General features: G+C 37.0%; 1 protein-coding gene across 1 annotated transcript in view; it reads left to right on the top strand.

Moving 5' to 3' along the window:
- Positions 1-19,631, top strand: part of CDH2 (cadherin 2) — a 207,972-nt gene that overhangs the window by 134,390 nt on the left and 53,951 nt on the right. Inside the window, exons 3-5 of the mRNA XM_037032397.1 lie at positions 14,538-14,764; positions 16,399-16,545; positions 18,274-18,429. Of these exons, the coding sequence (XP_036888292.1) occupies positions 14,538-14,764; positions 16,399-16,545; positions 18,274-18,429 (530 nt within the window). The remainder of the gene's footprint in view (positions 1-14,537; positions 14,765-16,398; positions 16,546-18,273; positions 18,430-19,631) is intronic.

Here is a 19,631-nt window from a genome sequence, read left to right as displayed (position 1 = left end):
GCTCCATAGACTTTAATTTTAGTTAATGTGATAACATGTCATACCAGTAGGGCTAATATATCTAATGAGCATTATATTCTATGTACCTCTCTTGTTCAAGTTTTATTAAAACATAGAACATTCTTTTCAATCCTGGTGTGCCAGTGTCTTAGTAAGCTGAGAATCCTGGGGAAACATTCATTTTTCTGGTCTCTCTGGCACATTTTTAAGCTACATTGTTGAATTGATTTAGCTAGAGATTAGATGTCTTTTCCAGAGTTGTTTTTGAAAACAGCTAGCAAGAATTCCTGTTTTTAGTAGTTTATAATAGAAACTCTAAAAATTAACAGATGATAAAAATTGTGAATTAAGATTATATCTTTATTGAGATAAGTAGCCTGAAATATAAGGCTAGGTAAACACTGCATCAACTTTCAAGACTAATAACTGTACTGTTGGGAAAAGGTGCTTCTATACAACCTGTGCTCTGTCAGAGTAATTTAATTAGAGGTAGTGATATTTCAGTGTAATTTGTTAATGAGCACATTCTGCAAAGAGAGAGAAGAGGAATTCTTACCGAGCACTGGTAATTTTGTATATTATTAGCTGGATTCTGTGAAAAGAACGAGTTTTCATTGACTTTTATGGCATAGAAATGCCTGGAGGAAGAATATCAATGAAGTGAAGAACAACTTAAAATTTTTGAGTTATTAAAATGCATACAACAGAGAATGCAATAATCTCACTGCTTTTTCAATAGTATAATATATAAAATTGTATGCATAACATTATTGGACTACTGAAAATCTGAATTTCATATTTCTGATGTCATAGTCATTCTTTTATATTATCTCTTCTGCTTGTTTTTTTTTTTAAATTCATGTCAAAGATGAATATCATAGATTTTTATTCCTTTCTTTTATTTGTGGCAACTTGTATACAGATGATAGTTAAACACTATGTGACTTCCCCTGGAAAGGAAATGAAATAACAGATTCTGTAATAGATTTCATAACATTCTAGAGAACATTATAATAAAACCTTTTTATTTTGGTGCGGTAATACCAAGACTTTTAAGAGTAATAATATGTTTGTTTTAACAATTTACAGTAAGTTTGATTCTGATTCCTTTTCTTTCCTGGATACTTTATCATAATTCCACTGCACTGGAAGGGTTTTAGGTCCCTCAGGTCGAGGCCTTCCAGGTGTGACAGACCAGGACGTGCCACACTGACAGCCACCACCCTCCCTCCATCTGTCCCTAACACAGAAACGCCCGTTGGCCTTCTTGCAGGGTCCACTGTGGAAACAGGTGACCCTCTGTTGAAACTCTCAGTGGGGTGGCTCACTCCTCCCACGGGTTTTCCATCTTATATTTTGTCCAATTAACATGTTCTTTTGTAATGGCCACTGCAGAGAATGAGGGTATCAGCTTTTAAAGGCTCCAAGGGAAATGAGAAGTGTCATCTTTCTGAATGTCTGGGAAAGGGAGAAAAACTGCAAACATTGGTGACTATCAGCAATGCCTTCCTGCACCTTAATAATTCAGCAGCATGGCAAAACAGGTCAGTGTCTCCCGCCCGGAACTCCAAGTGCAGAGCACATGCGTGCTGCAGATGGGCGTGGCTCATCTTTTTTACAGAGTTAGAAAGTTGAAGACCTTATTCTGAAGCAGTTTAGTAATTAACTCATGACACTTAAAACTATATTTGCATGCTTTTTGTGTCTTTCTCTAAAATCTTCCTGAAACTCTTTGTTATTTTTTGATTTGCCGAGAAAGACTTGTCTGAACCCAGGTGTCCATCTAGCTTCTCCCCAGAACTCCTTGACTAAGAACTCACCCTCGGAGTGAGTACGGAAAAGTGCCCTTTCCCACTGAGTTCTGCCCCTGTTACCTGACCATTGCTTTTGTATCCATGTATTGATCCTAAGTGAACATTTTATGCATCATTCATTTTATGATTATTTAATTTAATTGGTTCATTTTTTGCTCATAGTTTTCATTCTTTAATCCTAAAATACAAGATATGTATAAATTGTTTTATGTTTTTGTCAGGTACTAAAGAGTCATTAAATTTTAATTTTTTCTCAATTGTTTATTTCTTGTTCATTTCCTTTTCTTCCACTCTTTTGCTTTTTTCCTTCTTTCCTGGTGGATTTTAATGTTGACAATTAGGCTTACTCTTTTTAAAAATATTTTATTTGTTTATTTTAGAGAGATGGGGAAGGGGGGGAGAAAGAGAGGGAGTGAAACATCAATGTGTGGTTGCCTCTTGTGCACCCACTATTGGGGTTATGGCCTGCAGCCCAGGCATCTGCCCTGACTGGGAATCAAACCAGCGATGCTTTGGTTCACAGGCCTGCACTCAATTCACTGAGCTACACCAGCCAGGGCCATAGTCTTATTCTTTATGGAAGTCAATAATAATTTTTGTGTGTTTTACAATTAGGGTGCCTATATTATATTAAATTTTGTACATGTTTTTAAAAACAAATTCCTTAAAATTAAAGTAATTACTTTTCTAGACATAAAATTTACTAAATTTTTAAAGAGGACTCAAGTTCTAGATATTAACTATTTTCAAAATGGTTTTTGATTATAGAATTGACTGTATTTTATATCTATTTTAAACATTTAATTATTACATTAAATGAATATGAATATTCAATATTTTAATTTATACTTATGTGAATAACTTTAAGCTTTAAATGCTTTGAAGCATTTTTAAATGCAAATGACTTTAAATATATTTTATATGTACATATTTATACATTTATGTCATATAATTACAAATACTTACATATTATATTATTATTTACATATCACATATATATTATTTGCTACTAGCTTATCCAAAGCTATGTGCCTGCAGCCTGTTTTGCCTTTAGATTTCTTTTTTTTTTTATATTTTACTTATTTATCTTTTAGAGGGGAAGGGGAGGAGAGAGGAAGAGAAACATCAATGTATGGTTGCTTCTCATGCATCCCCTGCTGGGAACTTGCCCCTGCCGGGAACTGGCCTGCAACCCAGGCATGTGCCCTGACTGGGAATCAAAGCACGATCGTCTAGTTCGCAGGCCCGCGCTCAAACCACTGAACTACACCAGCCAGGGCCATTTTTTTGTTTGTTTGTTTACTTTCCTAACACAATTGAGAATTTGGATCAAAGTTGGAAAGACTTGAAAGTTACAGGAACCTCCTCAAAAGTTTAAGATCCTAATTAGATGATAGACTAATGACTCCCTCAAATAGGAGTTTGTGTTCTTATAGTTATTGTTGTACTTAGTTTAAAGGTTTTATTTAATTTCAAATGTGATCAAATGAAGCTACATGCAGGACAGGGTTTGTGGGCACCATACCCAAAACAAGCATTTGAGGCAGGGGAAATTTTGGACTCTGTCTTAAGCAGAAAGTAAGCAAATCGCTTTATGAGATTCAGTAGAGCACTATGTGATGAAGCTCTAAAAGCCACTTACAAGATTACACATATAATGCTTTAAGCCGAAATACCTCATGTCAATACAGAATTCCTTGCTTTACCAGCCTATATATATAGCACATTAAGGGTGTACAGGGAGCCAGTGAAGGGGCAGATATAGGAAAGGAGCCACGTTGGAGTAATGCGCTCAGGAGAGAAAACAGTGGCACATCACCCGTGGTAGTGACAGCACTCATCAGAGTATTAAATCAAAAAAGTTAGCATCACATGTCCGTGCCTTTAGGGAATTACTAGGTTAGTTAATATCAGTGGTTAGAATCCTTGAAGAGCCTCTCTTTTGCTGTGAAAAAAATAGTGACATAATTAACTCTGGTAAATTATGCATACAAAGAATAAAATAAATACTTTAAAATAGAATGTTGGCAGACATCACATAGTTTGCTCTGGCCCTAATGGCATGCAGGTATAAAAGCTGTAAATGTTATGAAGATAAAAACATCAAGGGATTAATCCAAAAGCCCAGATTGTTTGTGCGATTTATTCAAATGGAAGCTCTTGTATATACAACTGTTATCATAAAATGTAATTCCACCTAAATTGAGAGCATGAAAATAAATGGCTACAGGTTTATGCTACAATAAGGAATTAGACAACCGTATTTGCAGATATATACCAAAGTACAGTGTGAGTTCAAATGTTGTTCACTGTAGAATTGTTGAAGGAGAGTTACTAGCTTGAAAAAAAATTGTCTTACTTAACTGAAAGTTCGGAGCATCAGAGTGAACTGAATTTAAAACTGCTAAGACCCTGTAAAAAAAAAATACCATACATACTCACACAGTTTATGGATTTGAAGCAAAAATTTAACTTTGGAAAATGGAAAAATGATTCACTTGTGATAATTAGTTGATGTTATATTTTTAACTTACAGGAAATTATGACTATTAAAGCAATACCTGTGTACGCTTGAAGTAAAGTTTTAATATTTTAAAACATTTAGTTTGAAAAAAAAGCATTTGCATTTCAAGTAGGAATTCTAACAGTATTTGCCAATGTAAGAAAAGGAGCATGAAATTTAATAAACGTTTCCCTCATGGTTCTCAACAAGAAAGAACTTTCTGTCAAAGCAAAAGAATGAATTATATGCTACCATTTCAACCCCCAACTTTTGTGAATTAAAGTTTTCATCAAGGGTAATTATCAAGAATTTGATATCTCAATCAGTAAACTTGTTATAAAAATTTAATGAAAACAAGCTTTATAACTTTACATTCATTTTTTAGAACTGGCATTTAATGGATCTATAACATTGTATTAGTTTCAGGTGTGCAATGTAATGGTTCAGTATTTGTATACACAACTGATCTTTGAATAATGTGGGTATTATGGGTGCCGGCCCCCCCATAACCATGCAGTAGAAAAATATGTGTATAATTTCTGATTCAACAAAACTTAAATATTCACCCCTTATAGCTGGGGGGGTGTGTGTCCCAGGACCTCTCACCAATCCAAAACCCCCAGTGCTCATGTCCTTAATAGGAAGTAGCGTAGAACAGTGCATACAGTCAGGCCTCCATATCTGTAGGCGATCGAATCAGCAGATAGGGAGGGATAACTACATATTTACTGAAAAATTCCTGGTCTAAGTGCACCTGCACGATTCAAAACCATGTTGTTCATTAGTCAGCTTTACTGTGAAGTGACCACCAGAGTAAGTCTAGTTAATATCCTTCACCACACATAGTTACAATTTTTTTCTTGTGCTGAGAACTTTTAAGATCTATTCTCTTAACAACTTTCAAATGTACAATACAGTATCCTTAACTATAGTCGTTAACTGTAGTCACCACATTGTACATCATATCCCCATGACCTAATTGTTTTGTAACTGGAAATTTGTACCTTTTGACTCCCTTCAGCCATGTCTACCACCTCCCACCCCCACCTCTGGGCTTCTCTATATGTCTGAACTCAAGGTTTGTTTATTTTGTTTGTTTTCATTCCACGTGTAAGTGAGATCATGTAGTATTCGTCTTTCTCTGACTTGATGCACTATCATAATGCCCTCAAGGTTCATTCATGCTGTCACAGGTGGCCAGATCTCATTCCCTTTTTATGGCTGAGTAATACTCCCTTTTCTTTGTCCATTTATCCATGGGTGAGGACTTAGGTTCTTTCCACATTTTTGCTATTGTAAATAATGCTGCAATGAACAGCATCTGTATATGCATTTAATAGTATGTTTTCTAAGACTTCATATTTCCTCTTTTATCGTACTTATGTGCTGTTCGGAAAATGCAGTGACTTTTTTCATTAATGTCCATGTCTACATTCCCCCTCTGTCTCTGGTGTATCACACTGGGCAAGTGTGGAAAGGACTGACAGACCATGGAATGGCTGCCAAAGTTTTCCAAGACACATTATTTCTTGAATTTAAACTCAGAATGGTCCTGAGGTGACAAAAGAATGTCTAAGCAGATTTTTCAGATTTATGAGCAAACTTGCCAGTTAGTGACTATTCGTCGTTGGAATCTCTAAGTAAAAACACTTCGAAATACTCCTGTTGAGACACCCCCTCCCTGTCTTCCTCCCTCCCATTTCTTCATTAATATATATCTAATTCATTAATAATTAAGAAAACTTCTGTTAATACTATAAAACTATCTGTTTTTCCAACATGCCTTGTAAATATCAATTAATGTGGGAAAACAATTTAAAAAGTCAAAGTCATGTTTAGGCACAAAACATATTTTACAGTTCCTTATAATTGTTTCTAAATATGATGTGATGTTTTATTTGAGAAAAAATATGTTAATATCTGCACCTTTTTATTTATTTTATTTATATGGTTTATGTAGTACTATAAACTGCTAATACATTTAATATGTAAGATCTGTGGTTTCCTGTTAATATTTTATAAGGATATTATGGTTTTATGGTTAACATGAATTTGATATATTGCTTTAACAGTAAAAAGTACTTCAAAATAATTATTTTCCTGATGTTTAATTTGTATTAGTTATGTTAACATAGTACCTACCTATTATGTAAAGTATGCAGTGGCTCTAATAATAAATTTTTTGTTTAACATTATGACATTTTTAGCTAAATGCTTACAGGGAGATCTAGTCATGTGAAGCCAGATGTAGTTTTCAATTTGAATTATCCAATGGATCAAGCCTGTTTTATTAGTTGTCTAAGGAAGTTTATTTTCTTTTATGTTATGAAATCTAGAACTTACACTTTGAGTTACCTGAGCACTTAGGCAAAATTAAATTGTTAACATAAGGAATATTGTTCTGTCAGGAGAATATTCCAAATTAAGTTTCTTGATTATTTTTTAAGTGATAAAATGTCAACTTTATTATACGTGTGTGATGAAATATTTTGACTTTTATGAAACACCACCTCAATATCTGCACACCCAGGGGGTTCCTGTAAAGTTACCGACTCAGTTATACTGTCCAGATCTAACTAGTACCATCTTGAGACAGTGGACCTCTTGTTTGTGAGAGACCGAGGATCTTGACAACTACCCAGTCCTTCAAATATCTAAAAATGTGGTAGGTCAGGCTACCAACTGTAAGGAAGTATTTTTATACCACTTTCAGGCTTACTGAAAAAATTAGGACAGAGTACAGGGAGACGCATATCCTGAACCCCCAAAAGATTTTTTCTGTTGCAGGTTTCCCCCATTCTCTGAAGGCAGATCATTCCTATGACACCTTTCTTAAGCCAAAATGGTGTAAGATGAAAAAGCAAACCATTAATTTCTATGGAAAAAAATTGAGTGTCCCCAAACAATAATGTACCAAATGATACCATATAAATAAAATCTAAAATAATGATGGTTAGGGCTAGGGCTAGGGCTAAAAAAATAATAATAAAATAAATAATAAATAATAAAAAATAAAATAATGCTAACATATAGTAAAAACAGGAATGATATAATACCAAAGTTTTGTCCACCCAGTAACCCACTGAAGGCAGGTATTCTTCCCATTTTAGCCATTATTGGGTGCCACCTCAGTGAGACCACTCTGCCACTTGCAGAACCAGTAGTAAGTATCTTTGGGCAGCTTTCAAGACTCTCTCTGCTCTGCATGTAAATAGTGCACGGGTGGATGCAGGCAAGTTCAGTGCTGCTGGCGTGATGTCTTTGTTTTATTCACCGCAATTGAAACCATTATATCCAGTTTTATGCTAAGTGTCACACCCCTACGAGTTCTCTTAGGCTTTTCTGATAACCCTAGGATGACACATCTTGCTAACAGATGCACAAAATAAATCCACACAAAGCACATTTGTTCACAGATAACAATCGAAAGCCATGGTGCTTGATGCTGAGATGCGGACTGTGGTTCTCGGGGAAGGAGCTTGGCAAGTCCACTCTCACTGCTCGGAGAGTGCGCTGCCCCTAGGACTGATCACTGGAAAAAACTAAAACAAAAACACTGAACATTATTTTCACTTCTTGCCTCTCTTGAAAAGGGAAAATTCATTTCAGGTTTCTTTCGGTCAGCAAGAATAGGTATTAATGTGGGTCTTGCATAAAGGCAGAGTGGGGTAACCCAGACTTTGAAAAAGCAGGAATACCTGTATGAACATCTTGCATTGGTGTAGCACATTTGGTATATCCAGTATTGATACAGTATTAAGTCCATGGTTTACCCTGGGCTTCACTCTGTGTTGTGCTGTTCCATGAGTTTTGACAAATGTATAATGTCATGTATCCACTGAATACAGTACAAAGTAGTTTCACTGCTAAGAATCTATTTCATCCTTATTTTTAATGTATAATCACCTTTTCTTAAAAAACATATTAAAGATATCAAAATATACTGCAAAGCCACTGTAATCAAAACAGTCCAGAACTAGCATAAGAATAGACACATAGATCAGTGGAACAGAATAGAGAGCCCAGAAATAAGCCCAGGTCTCGGTGGTCAATTAATATTTGACAAAGGGGGACTTCTGGTCACAATGGAGCCACAGATAAATAGGGCTCACCTCTTTGCACAGACATAGCAAAAATTACAACTAAAATACAAAATAACTATCACCAAGAACTATCAGAAAATCAAGCTTTATGGAAGTCCGACAACCAGGGAATTAAAGAAGTCACATTCATCCAGATAGATAGAAAGGGCAGAGACCAAGGCACACAGAATGGGCAGTACCACACCTATACCTACGTGTGTTGGATAAAAACCAGGAGGGCTACCTTGGGAGCGAGGTGTCTCAGCCTCACACCAGGCCACCCAGCCCAAGGTTCCAGTGCCAGGAAGATACATCCCCATAACTTCTGGCTGTAAAAACCAGTGGGGATTGGGGCAGAGAAAGAAACTGCAGGATTCTCAGGGGTCTCCTCTTACAAGGCCTAGAACGGACTTAGGACATACACAGACTCACTCCGGGCTTTAGCATGGGGGTAGCAGCCTGGAGGGCACCAGTGGCTTCTGCATCGCTAGAGAAGCCATCATCAAAATTGAAAGGGGACGGACCATACGGGAGGACATATTTGCCAGTCCTACATCTGACAAGGGTTTGATCTCCAAAATATGTAAAGAACTAACACAACTCATCATCAGGAAGTACCCGAATAGATACTTCTCCAAGCACATACACATGGCCCATAAACATGTGAAAAAGTGCTTATCACTAGCCATCAGAGAGATGCAAATTAAACCACAGTGGGTGGCCATCATAAACAAATCAACAACCAAGTGGTGAGGATGCGGAGAAAAGGGAACCCTAGTGCACTGTTGGTGGGAAGGCAGACTGGTGCAGCCACTGTGGAAAACAGTATGGAATTTCATCGAAAATTAAAAATGGAACTGCCTTTTGACCTAGTGATTCCATTACTGGGTATATACTCTAAGAATCTTGAAACACCAATTCAAAAGAACTTATGCACCCCTCTCTTCATAGCAGTGCTATATGCAATAGTCAAGTGTTAGGAACAACCTAGGTACCCATGAGTAGATGAATGGATTGAGAAACTGTGGTACAATTACACAATAGAATACTATGCAGCAGAAAGAAAGAAGGAATTCCTACCTTTGGTGACAGCATGGTTGGAACTGGAGACTATCATGCTAAGTGAAATAAGCCAGTCCACGAGAGACAAATACCATGTGGTAAAACTTACGTAGTAAGACTATTTCAGGAAACACGCAGGAGCACCTCTCCAAGTGAGGGCCAGGCATGGCTATAAAACTGGTAATGAGTTGATCTCACTTATAAGAGGAACCTAATGAACAAAGTAAACTAATGAGCAAAACAGAGCCAGAGACATAGAAACAAGGAGCAGACTGACAGCTGCCAGAGATGAGGGGCCGAGGGGAGTGGCGAAAAGGAGGGGAGGGGATTAGTAAAAATGTGTATGAATGACCTGTGGACATGCACAATGGTGTGGGGGATGGCTAGGGGATCAGGGTTTGGCCTGGAAAGAGGAGGGCAAAGGAAGAAAATTGGGCTAAATGCAATAGGATAAACAAGAATGGAAAACATATTTAAAATGATACAACTGCTTTATGTTTGGGAACAAAAATTAAAAGTCTTTTTTCATTACATTATTCAGAATTATTTATCTGCCATCCATTAAGAAAATGTTTCACTCACAAGAACAGCTTGGTTCTACTAAATTATATTTCTTTTTACAAGAGTCACATATCTATGATGTTTGCCTTATTTCCTTCATCTTCACAGTTAAATTTTAAACCTAATTTTAGTCGGTTAAATAATTGAAACATGTCCCTTGAATATCTTTTTCTATTTTCCAAGGAGCTTCTATCCTCTCTTTTCTTGTTTATAACCAGATTTTTGTACACATAGTTTTTCATCACCCTGGAAACCTTTTTGAAAGCTTACTGATTATAAATAAATGTAATTTATAAGTCATGAATATATATTAGCTCTGTAACTAGCATTTTGTAGCATAGCAGTTATCTATATTTTTCCATGAACTTCTAAGTTTCTGTAAAAAGGAAATTCTTTATTAAATTCTAGCACCTGTTCCAAGGGTAGAGGTGAATCTTAACAGATTGGAGAAAGGATTCCTAGCTGTACCTTAGTCATAATGAACAAAACAACAGGCAATAAATGTTGACCAACAGTTAAAAAATGAAATTCATGTATTAACCATTGTAGGAAGTTTGCTAAGCTTGCCCTAACAAAATACTAGAGATAGGGTGGCTTACACAACAGAAACGTATTTTCCACAGTTCTGCAGGCTGGGAATCCAACATCAAGATTCAGCAGGGCTGTTCTCTTTAAAGACCTGTGTTGCTGTGTCCCCACATGGTATTTCCTCCATGCATGTGTACGTCTGTGTCCACGTTTCCTCTTCTTTTGAGGACACCAGCCATTTTGGATAAAGCCCCACCCATATGAGCTCATTTAATTTTAATTATCACATTAAAGAATATATCTCAATTACAGTCATATTCTAAGGTACTGGGAGTTATTACTTCAAAATACAAATTTTGGAGAACACGATTCTGTCCCTAACACACACTGAAATGAGCAAGTATTCTCATTTGTGTGACTTGAAAGCAATAAAACATGGATATCATGGGTGAAGCATGTCGCTGTGAGCCAGGAGCACTGTACGTGCAGTAGTTCTTGGTCACAGGACGAAATTAGAACTAATATTTCACTGAGCAAGACTTTGTCAGTTGGCAGTGGGCTGTCTTCATTCATGGTGTTGCTTCCACTGCTTATGTGTACAAAGGGAATTATATAATATAAAACAAACCTGAATAATGCCAAAAATGTTGCCTATTTTATTTTCACATTAGAGCAAATGAGAATTAGCATTTGTTTAAAAAAAATACCACAGCAATTTAACAGCATATGTATTAAACTAATTCATACTGGTTATAGGTTAGGTCGCACCAGGGTGATAGAAAAACTAATTGACTTTAAGTAACTGACCTTCATGAGGTTTCTGCCAAACTGTTCTCTCCAGTGTTGGGCTCTTTGAGGTCAACCACTTCTCATTCCTGGGATTTGTAATGACCCTTGTAGGAAAAGACATCCATTTTTCTTCTTTGCTAATGCATTTTTTCCAACGGCCTCCTTTTTCTCACAGCTTCATTCTGACACCTGAGTCCATGTAACTAGCTGAGTACCGAATTAACAGAACGGTCCATCACAGTAACAGCAAGAGTAAACTTCCCTCTTCCGCTTGCAGACTTTTCATGTTAACCTGGGGGGCTCCGCCTGCTTGCCTCTGTAGGAGAGTTAAGGTATCTCCAATTTAAGAATTCCTTTCAAGGATGCTATTTACTTTGGTGCTTTCAAAGATCTAACATGGCATTGTTCTCTTCACAAGCATTTGTCAAGCTTCTTTGTCATTTCTTTATCTTTCTTGTTTTTTAAAAGTTTGGTCTGACTAACTTAAGAGTCATGAGCTTAGGCTCCCTTATGTTTTGTAGGGGAAATAAGACCAGAAGTCAGACAACCAGATCATAGATATTCTCTGAGCTTTCTCCTGTTCTGTAGAATAGAAGTAACCATACCCCATTTGGGAGGTTATTGTCAAGGTTAAAGTAGGTAACCTACTCTTAAACATCTTGTTCAGTGCCTGGCATTCAACAAGTACTAGTTCATTTTCTTTCACTACCAGCAACCCAACACAAAGCCACCTTATGTCAAGTCCCTGGCATGTCGTTGTGGTTTTGGTTGCTGTGTGTTGGACTTACTTCTAAGTCTCCCATAGCAGGCTGGGCATACTTCTAAGTCTCCTGTCTGTTTTCCAGTTTTTTTTTAAAGATGTAAGATATTAATCTATATAGTTGGCCCCTGGGTATTTATTGAAGTTTTTACTGTGCCTGTCACTGCTGGGTGTCGTAGGAAACAAAAGAGCCAACCAACACTCACCATCAGGAAGCCAACATTGGTGTACAGTCTGCTTACAGGGAGATCTAGTCATGTGAAGCCATTAATAAGTAGACATTATTTGTTACAGTCATAATAAAAATGAAGTGCCAACATGTGTTTCCATGGACAAGAAATGTGAAAACAAATAAAAATTGAAATGAAACATGGAGAACCTTTCCAGATGAGGGCATAGGCTTCTGTCTTCTGAATCAGGACATCGCAGCCGACTCTCCCCTGTGCAGTGGCTTGGCTCTGGAGCTGTGACCTGGAGCATCGGGGTGTGGAACGATCAGAAGGGGTGATGCATGTGGGGTGTGGACCGCAGGGAGGTGGGGAATGACCAAGAAATCTGTCCAACTGAGCAGAATATGTGTTAGAATATGCTGTGAGTTAAACCAAAGAGACTGAGTGAACAAGAATTAAGAGAGCATGTATCCTAGGTAAGAGAGTTTACTTACAGTACTTCAGGTTTGAAGCAGGCAGGAGAAAACCACTGGAGAGCTTTGGTCTAGGAGTGGGTAGGCAGTGACCAAGAGCAGGGAGAAGGCCGTCTAGGAGGCAGGCCCAGTAATCCAGGGGTGGAGTGGTGAGGACTGATGCTGGAGTGGTGAAAGTGAACACAAAATGCAGAAGGAAATGCGATATTTCTCACCCGCATTCTGTGTTCCTAAGTTTCGTAAATACCTTTTATGGTATAAAAGGTACTTGGTATACAAGGAGATGATAGAAGTTTTTTATTTTGATTTCTCACCAGGGTTTCCCCAAACAATTTGTCTTTTCATTTTGTTGTCCTTAGTCAAAGATAAGCAGTAGATGGCATTGTTCTATAGAAAGGACTCCCATTTTTCACTTTTAAATCACATGTCATGTAAGATGGGGTAATTGAGTATCTTTGGGGATATTTCTATTCCAAAGACAAATATGTTGGTTTAAAACATATTTTAGTGTGAGATACAGTTTAGTGTAAGATGCAGCCTTTATTTGTGTCTTTATTTTTAAATGTTTGAAAGATAAAAACTGATATATATGGAATTGTGTGAAAACACTGTATCCAGTAAAATATTTTATTACTGTTAGGAAGGGTTCTATGGTTAGTGAAGGAGATAAACGTGCCTGTTATTTGTCTGTGGTCTCGTGCACATCTCAGTGAATCTCTCAATGAAAACAAAAGAACTGTATGAATTTGTTTGTTGGGTGGGAATATCAATGTATTTGCCTAGATTCTTAACAGGCAAAAGATGTCTATGATTCCGTTGTGCAGTGTGTGCCTATTAATGCACTCCAAGGTGTATCCTGTGGAATTGCCATCCGGACACAACATCACATGTTTACAGAACCAGAAAAAATTCCTTTATGCTATTCACATAGAATTTTTCTTCAAAGAGAAGGATGGATTTCAAAGGAAATAATCTCTAAAGGATAATTTTATTATTTTGTAATTTTATTTTGGCTTAAATATTTCTAGTTCTATATTCATAAATATATGGTATAACTTATCTGATGACACATAGAAGACTGATTTTGCTTCTCTTAAGACATAGATATTCTCAGTTAAAATTTATTTTGCAATATATCTTTATTTTTACATGTTTGAAAATGTGTAAAATCGTTAGTGCTTCATAGAGCCACTATAAGCACCATGAAGGCTAGAAATTGCAAATTACTCACTTTTAATTGCCGTAGGTTTTATGATTCTAGAGCATAGTGGGTCCTCGATATTAAAAATGCTGTTGCTGTGTTCCTTTAATCATTGATTCAAAACTTATGCAGTAAGACTATTTCAGGAAACATGCAGGAGCACCTCTCCAAGTGAGGGCCAGGCATGGCTCTGAACCTGGTAGTAGAATTCAGATTGCAACATGTAAACAGAGAGCAGGGGTCTGCTCTACCCTCAGAGCCGGGATCTGAGGACGAGTGGGAGTTTGTTAGGGGTGGTGGGCAGCATTTGTGAAAGACCAAGGGGTGGGGGGAATAGACATGTCTGTGGGCCCAGGGCGCGGGGGCAGGTAGGGACAGGGAAGGCTTTGGAACAAGAAGATGCTGGAGACCACACCGCAGAACCACAGTCGGATGTTGTCTGCTATGACAATTCCTTTAATGATGTAAAAGTAAAATATGGGTTTTTCATGTTACTACATTTTAGCCTTTAACCTAAGCAGACTATAGATTTGGATATTAGTTGTCTCTGATTTGGGAGTAGAATTAGACTTCTGTCTTTATGATCGTTTACAGTGAAGTTCAGCAACTGCAATGGAAAAAGAAAAGTACAGTATGCAAGCAGCGAGCCAGCAGATTTCAAGGTAGATGAAGATGGCATGGTGTATGCAGTGAGAAGCTTCCCCCTTTCCTCGGAGCACGCCAAGTTCCTGGTATATGCCCAAGACAAAGAGACTCAGGAAAAGTGGCAGGTGGCGGTGAGACTGAGCCTCAAGCCGACCTCACCTGGGGACTCGCTGAAGGTAGAGTATCCACGTGTTTGAGATTTAGATTGGTACAGTTCCCACTAAATATGTACTTTGCTTTACATCATATGAATGGATGACCAGTATTTGCATTTTCACTCACTTCAGTCACTTCAGTAGTATTTTTGTTGTGGTTTTAATCTTATGAGGCACGTGGACCAAATGCGCTTTCATCAATCTGAAATGGTATTTGAAAGCTTTGTTTACATTTTGAGATCTGTAACTTAAATTAGAAGTAGTTGTTTGTTTGAAGTTTTGTAGAAACTTTACAGGCTGTGAAATATAACCACGGATTAAATAAATAATCCTTTGTAAGATTTCACCAAATTCATTATTAGATAGAAAGTTCAGATTCATATTAGTAACAGGAAACCATTTCCGGCAGTGAGCATTGGCTTTTGTCTTGTCCCTTAATAATCAAATGGAGAGTATGAATTATTTATACCACCCACATTACTTTTAGGAATAATACACTCCCTCTGTGGAAGCTGCTGTAAGCTAAGATACATTTCCAACAGAGTACAGTTCAACTCAATTCAACAAAAATTTATTGAGCACTTATTTTGCTTAAATCACCATATTAAGAATTTTAAATAAGATATAGTAACTTCTTCAGTAAAGTTATTATAACACTACTCATTTGAATATTTGCATATTCTAAAGGTTTTGATTTTATGAATTATGACTGTTCCATATCATATATTTCTTGTATTGTGAGAGTTAAGAATACACATATTAATTTCTGGTATTTAGTTGTAAATGCAGTATACACACCAGTAATTAAGTATGAATAAATATGTCACTGGAAAATAGTTCCTTTTTCTTTTAAGCCGGTGTCAGACTTTCATCACGTGGGATGCAGTGTGTCAGACCGTTAACTGTTGAGGGGAGTCATGTTATTTGGGTAACGTAAAGTGAGAAACTGGTAACTAATCAAGTGAAAAGTTGCTTTCGTTGTTGATAATTCAGTGTGTTCCAGCAAACTAGCCTGGATATTTTCACCGAAGCAGCAAGGGCTAATGGCTGAAATGTCTACAGATACAAGAAGAAACAGAAGAAAATGTTGACACCCAGCAGAGATTAATACCCCATGTGCAAAGTGGGTCATCTACAGCATCCATCATGGCTGACATAGGTTTAGAATAATTACAGCATTAATTCTGTGGGATTTAATAGGGTCATAAATATTTGAGACATTCCTTAGCAGTATGTATTAAACTTCTTTTGGAATTCAAATTATATTTTAGCACATCAAGATCTAAATTTAATGTACAGTAGCACATTACCTGAACTGTGGTTTAAACTAATGAGAAATATAAAAGGGTCTGATTAAATTTTGCTCAATATTAACTACTATCTACCATGGTTTATAGAAACTGAAAATAGTTTACACAACTGCGCCCCATAATAAATGGTTTGGAATTCAGTTTTCCAATGAACAGTATAACCCAAAATTTATGTTATGTTTTCTGTTATTTTAGTAGGAGGACAAGGAAAGGGCCTCCCAACTTATTCTTTTACTTGTGATAAACTGTGATGCCTACACTTTCGGATGTCCACTGGTAATGATATGCCTTCAAGAAATGTTTCTCCTAGTACTCAGGAATGTCTTCTTGTGTTTTCATGGAAAGGCATCACAAGAAATTGAAGAAATCGTGTTCCCGAGACAATTGACCAAGCACAATGGACACCTCCAACGGCAGAAGAGAGACTGGGTTATCCCTCCCATCAACTTGCCAGAAAACTCCAGAGGAGCTTTTCCTCAGGACCTTGTCAGGGTATGGTGGCAATTTCCGCTGTCTTTGTGGCGTGTGTCAGGTACATGTTAGAGGTGTCTTTGTCGCTCTTCCCCCACAAAGTAGAGTTTACAACATGTATGTATTAAGAAATACATTTTTATAGGTGCAATGTCTTGTGTTGTGAAGAGCCTCCTCTCATTTTTTTAATCACCTCCGATTATTGATAGACAGGGCTCCCTGTAGCTCCTCTACACCGTGGATGGTAAAGTTTGTTCAGTGTGTGGAGGCAGAAGCCCTGATTCCAACATGTGTTCACACCCGTGCCTTACCTTTAGCCATAAAATGCACATACCTCGACTTCCCTGTCTGAAACCTGCACTTTCCATGATGTGTTTTGTCCTTTATAGATAGCTTTTTGGCCAAAGAAAAAATAAAGGAGCAATCATTGCTAAAAATGCCAGCACTAAGTGCATTCGAGAGTTTTTAAATGGAAAAAAAAAATGACCTCCGGTACCATTAACAGAATCCCCGGGGCTGTGCAAAAATATAGGCTTTCAAATCTGAAAAGTCAGTTTTTTTTTCCAGTTACTCTAAATGCATACCATCAAGTGCAGAGAAAAAAATTACAGATATTTCCATGTGTTTAGCAAAATTAGCAACCCATTGTTTACTACAAAAGGAAAATAAGGAAAAAGTCATTGTATTGCCATTTATTAGAAAATAAATGTTTCTCTGGATGATTAATTTAGCATTCCAGGACACACTTTTGTGTGTATTTTTTAATAAGTCCTTTTTGTGTCATATATGCTATTCTATTGTACATTATAATTCACTTTAACAGTGAATAATGTAACCACCAAGAACGTTGTTTCTTATTTTTCGACTTTAATGGAGAATGAGAAAAAAAAACCTTGCTTTAACTTTAAAAATAATAACAACATTCTATGACTGGATTAAGTCTATTTACCTATTACATGTTTTACCTAATAAATATCTCATTCTCACGTGCAGCAGGATTGCTGCACTAGCCCCTTTTCCGTACACTCCTTCCCCCTCCTCTTCTATTGCCTAGTCCTAAGATTGCTCATCTACAACTTATTTTTCCTAGGAACTGTGGTGTTTGGAGGAGAAGGAAGTGAGCCCATGGGTATAATGTTTGAGAGTATAGCAATATATTTTTCAATTGTATCTTGTATGATCTGTTATTGATAAGGAATTTGCGGCATTAAGTGCTACCTGAAAATGATACGGGAAGTCTTGGTCGGAGTGAGTCATGTCGGTGCATACACTGCACAGGCAGAAACCCGATTTCCAGGCTCCACCATGAGCTTAGAGTTCCCTAGTGAGGCTCCTTCACACCGCAAACAACTATGTCTTACCCTAACTGATGGGGAAAGGGAAACGAAGTTCTCTCATTAAACTGAACACCTGATATTTGATTAATGTTCTGCAAATTTCCAGGATAGAATCCCTTACTGTTTAAAAACTGACACTCCTTAATTTTGACTTTTTGCACTGCTTCTAGTGCATGTTCTTTCCGATGTTCACCTTGCCCCCAAGTCTTTCCAGTGATAGGGAACATCTCTTTCCGAAGCCTGTCACCAAGAAACAAGGACAAGGAACAGGCCTGGGAGCATTTCAGTGGTTTTCTGGGAGGAGACGGTGTAAGTGTGTAGCTGAAAAAGGGCACAAGGTGTGGCGTGCTGTGTCTCAGATAATGAGCTCATTTAGTCTCTCACTTAATGTGATTGTCTTCTTGACCCTCAGATCAGGTCCGATCGAGATAAAAACCTCTCACTGCGGTACAGTGTGACTGGGCCAGGAGCTGACCAGCCTCCAACTGGTATCTTCATTATCAACCCCATCTCAGGTCAGCTGTCAGTGACCAAGCCTCTGGATCGTGAGCAGATAGCGCGATTTCATGTAAGACTTCAGCTGCTGATACCCTGTGTATTTATTCATAGTCTTCTGAGTGTGTGCGGGGTTTAACGTTTGCTTCTCATTTCAGTCTTAAATGTACTTAAATGTACTTTTCACGTGTGAAATGTACAGTTGCCTTTTCAATTTATTGTAATAATTGTACTGTTTTTATCGAATTGATGAATGTTCATGGTTTAAAAAAATGGCACTGAAGAAGAGAGATTGCCTAAAGTCGCATTGCAGTTTGTTGACATGAGCTTTCAGATGTGAGGCTCAGAACATATAGGAACAAATTTGTATGCAGGGGGTCAAAACTGTTGCTTGTAAATTATGTAAAGATCACATTTTAATAGCTATATAATATCCCACTGAATGTATAATCTATCATTTTAAAAGTTTCTCATTAATATATGTTTATATTTGCCATCTTCCATTTTACCTGTCTGCTGGTATTATTATTACCATCCAGTAGAGACCTGGAACGCGGAGAGCACATTTCTGTTTCATTGTCTGTGGGCAATATTCCCTCCAGAAAGACCGCCACTCTGACATGCCTACCGGGGACTGAGGTCTCCCTTTTCCTCATCGTTCTGCTGATATTCCATTTCACCAGTCGGCCAAGATGAGCGAGCTTTGCTTGGATGTATTAACGAGTCATATTTCTTATGTTAATTTTTGTTCTTTACTTCTCTATATAGCATTTTCTTACTGAGTTATAAACATTTATGTATATAGTTACATGTTTATATTTTTAAATATATACAAGGTGAGGTAAAAGTAAGCTTACAGTTGTTCATATGGAAAATGATATAATAATTAATAAATAATAATACAAGAATAAATTCTGCTTCACATACTCACAACTGTAAACCTACTTTTGTCCCACCCCGAATATATGAACCTGACTTTGTCAACTTAAAAATAATGTTGTGTTGAGTCTTTTAGAATGCAAAAGTTACCTAATATTAAAATAATCAATTCCTAGAAGCTTGTTTCTTTTTTCATTTTTTATAGTTACTTGCATATTTTCCTGGAATAAGATTTCAAAATTTTTTCATGAGTTCAATATAGACACCTAAATTGCTTGTAATTACTTCTTAAATTTCAAAGTGAATAACTAAAACTTTTGATGAAAGTACCATTGTCTTTTTGAAGAATATATGCACACTGTAGAAACTTTTCAAATAAAATAAAAATAAAACTTC

Source organism: Sturnira hondurensis, unplaced genomic scaffold (assembly GCF_014824575.4).
Source record: "Sturnira hondurensis isolate 20B ecotype Veracruz unplaced genomic scaffold, ASM1482457v3 Scaffold0001872, whole genome shotgun sequence".
NCBI classification, from domain to species: domain Eukaryota; kingdom Metazoa; phylum Chordata; class Mammalia; order Chiroptera; family Phyllostomidae; genus Sturnira; species Sturnira hondurensis.
The sequence above is the reverse complement of the archived record's forward strand: the minus strand, read 5'-3'. Positions and strand labels throughout refer to the sequence as shown.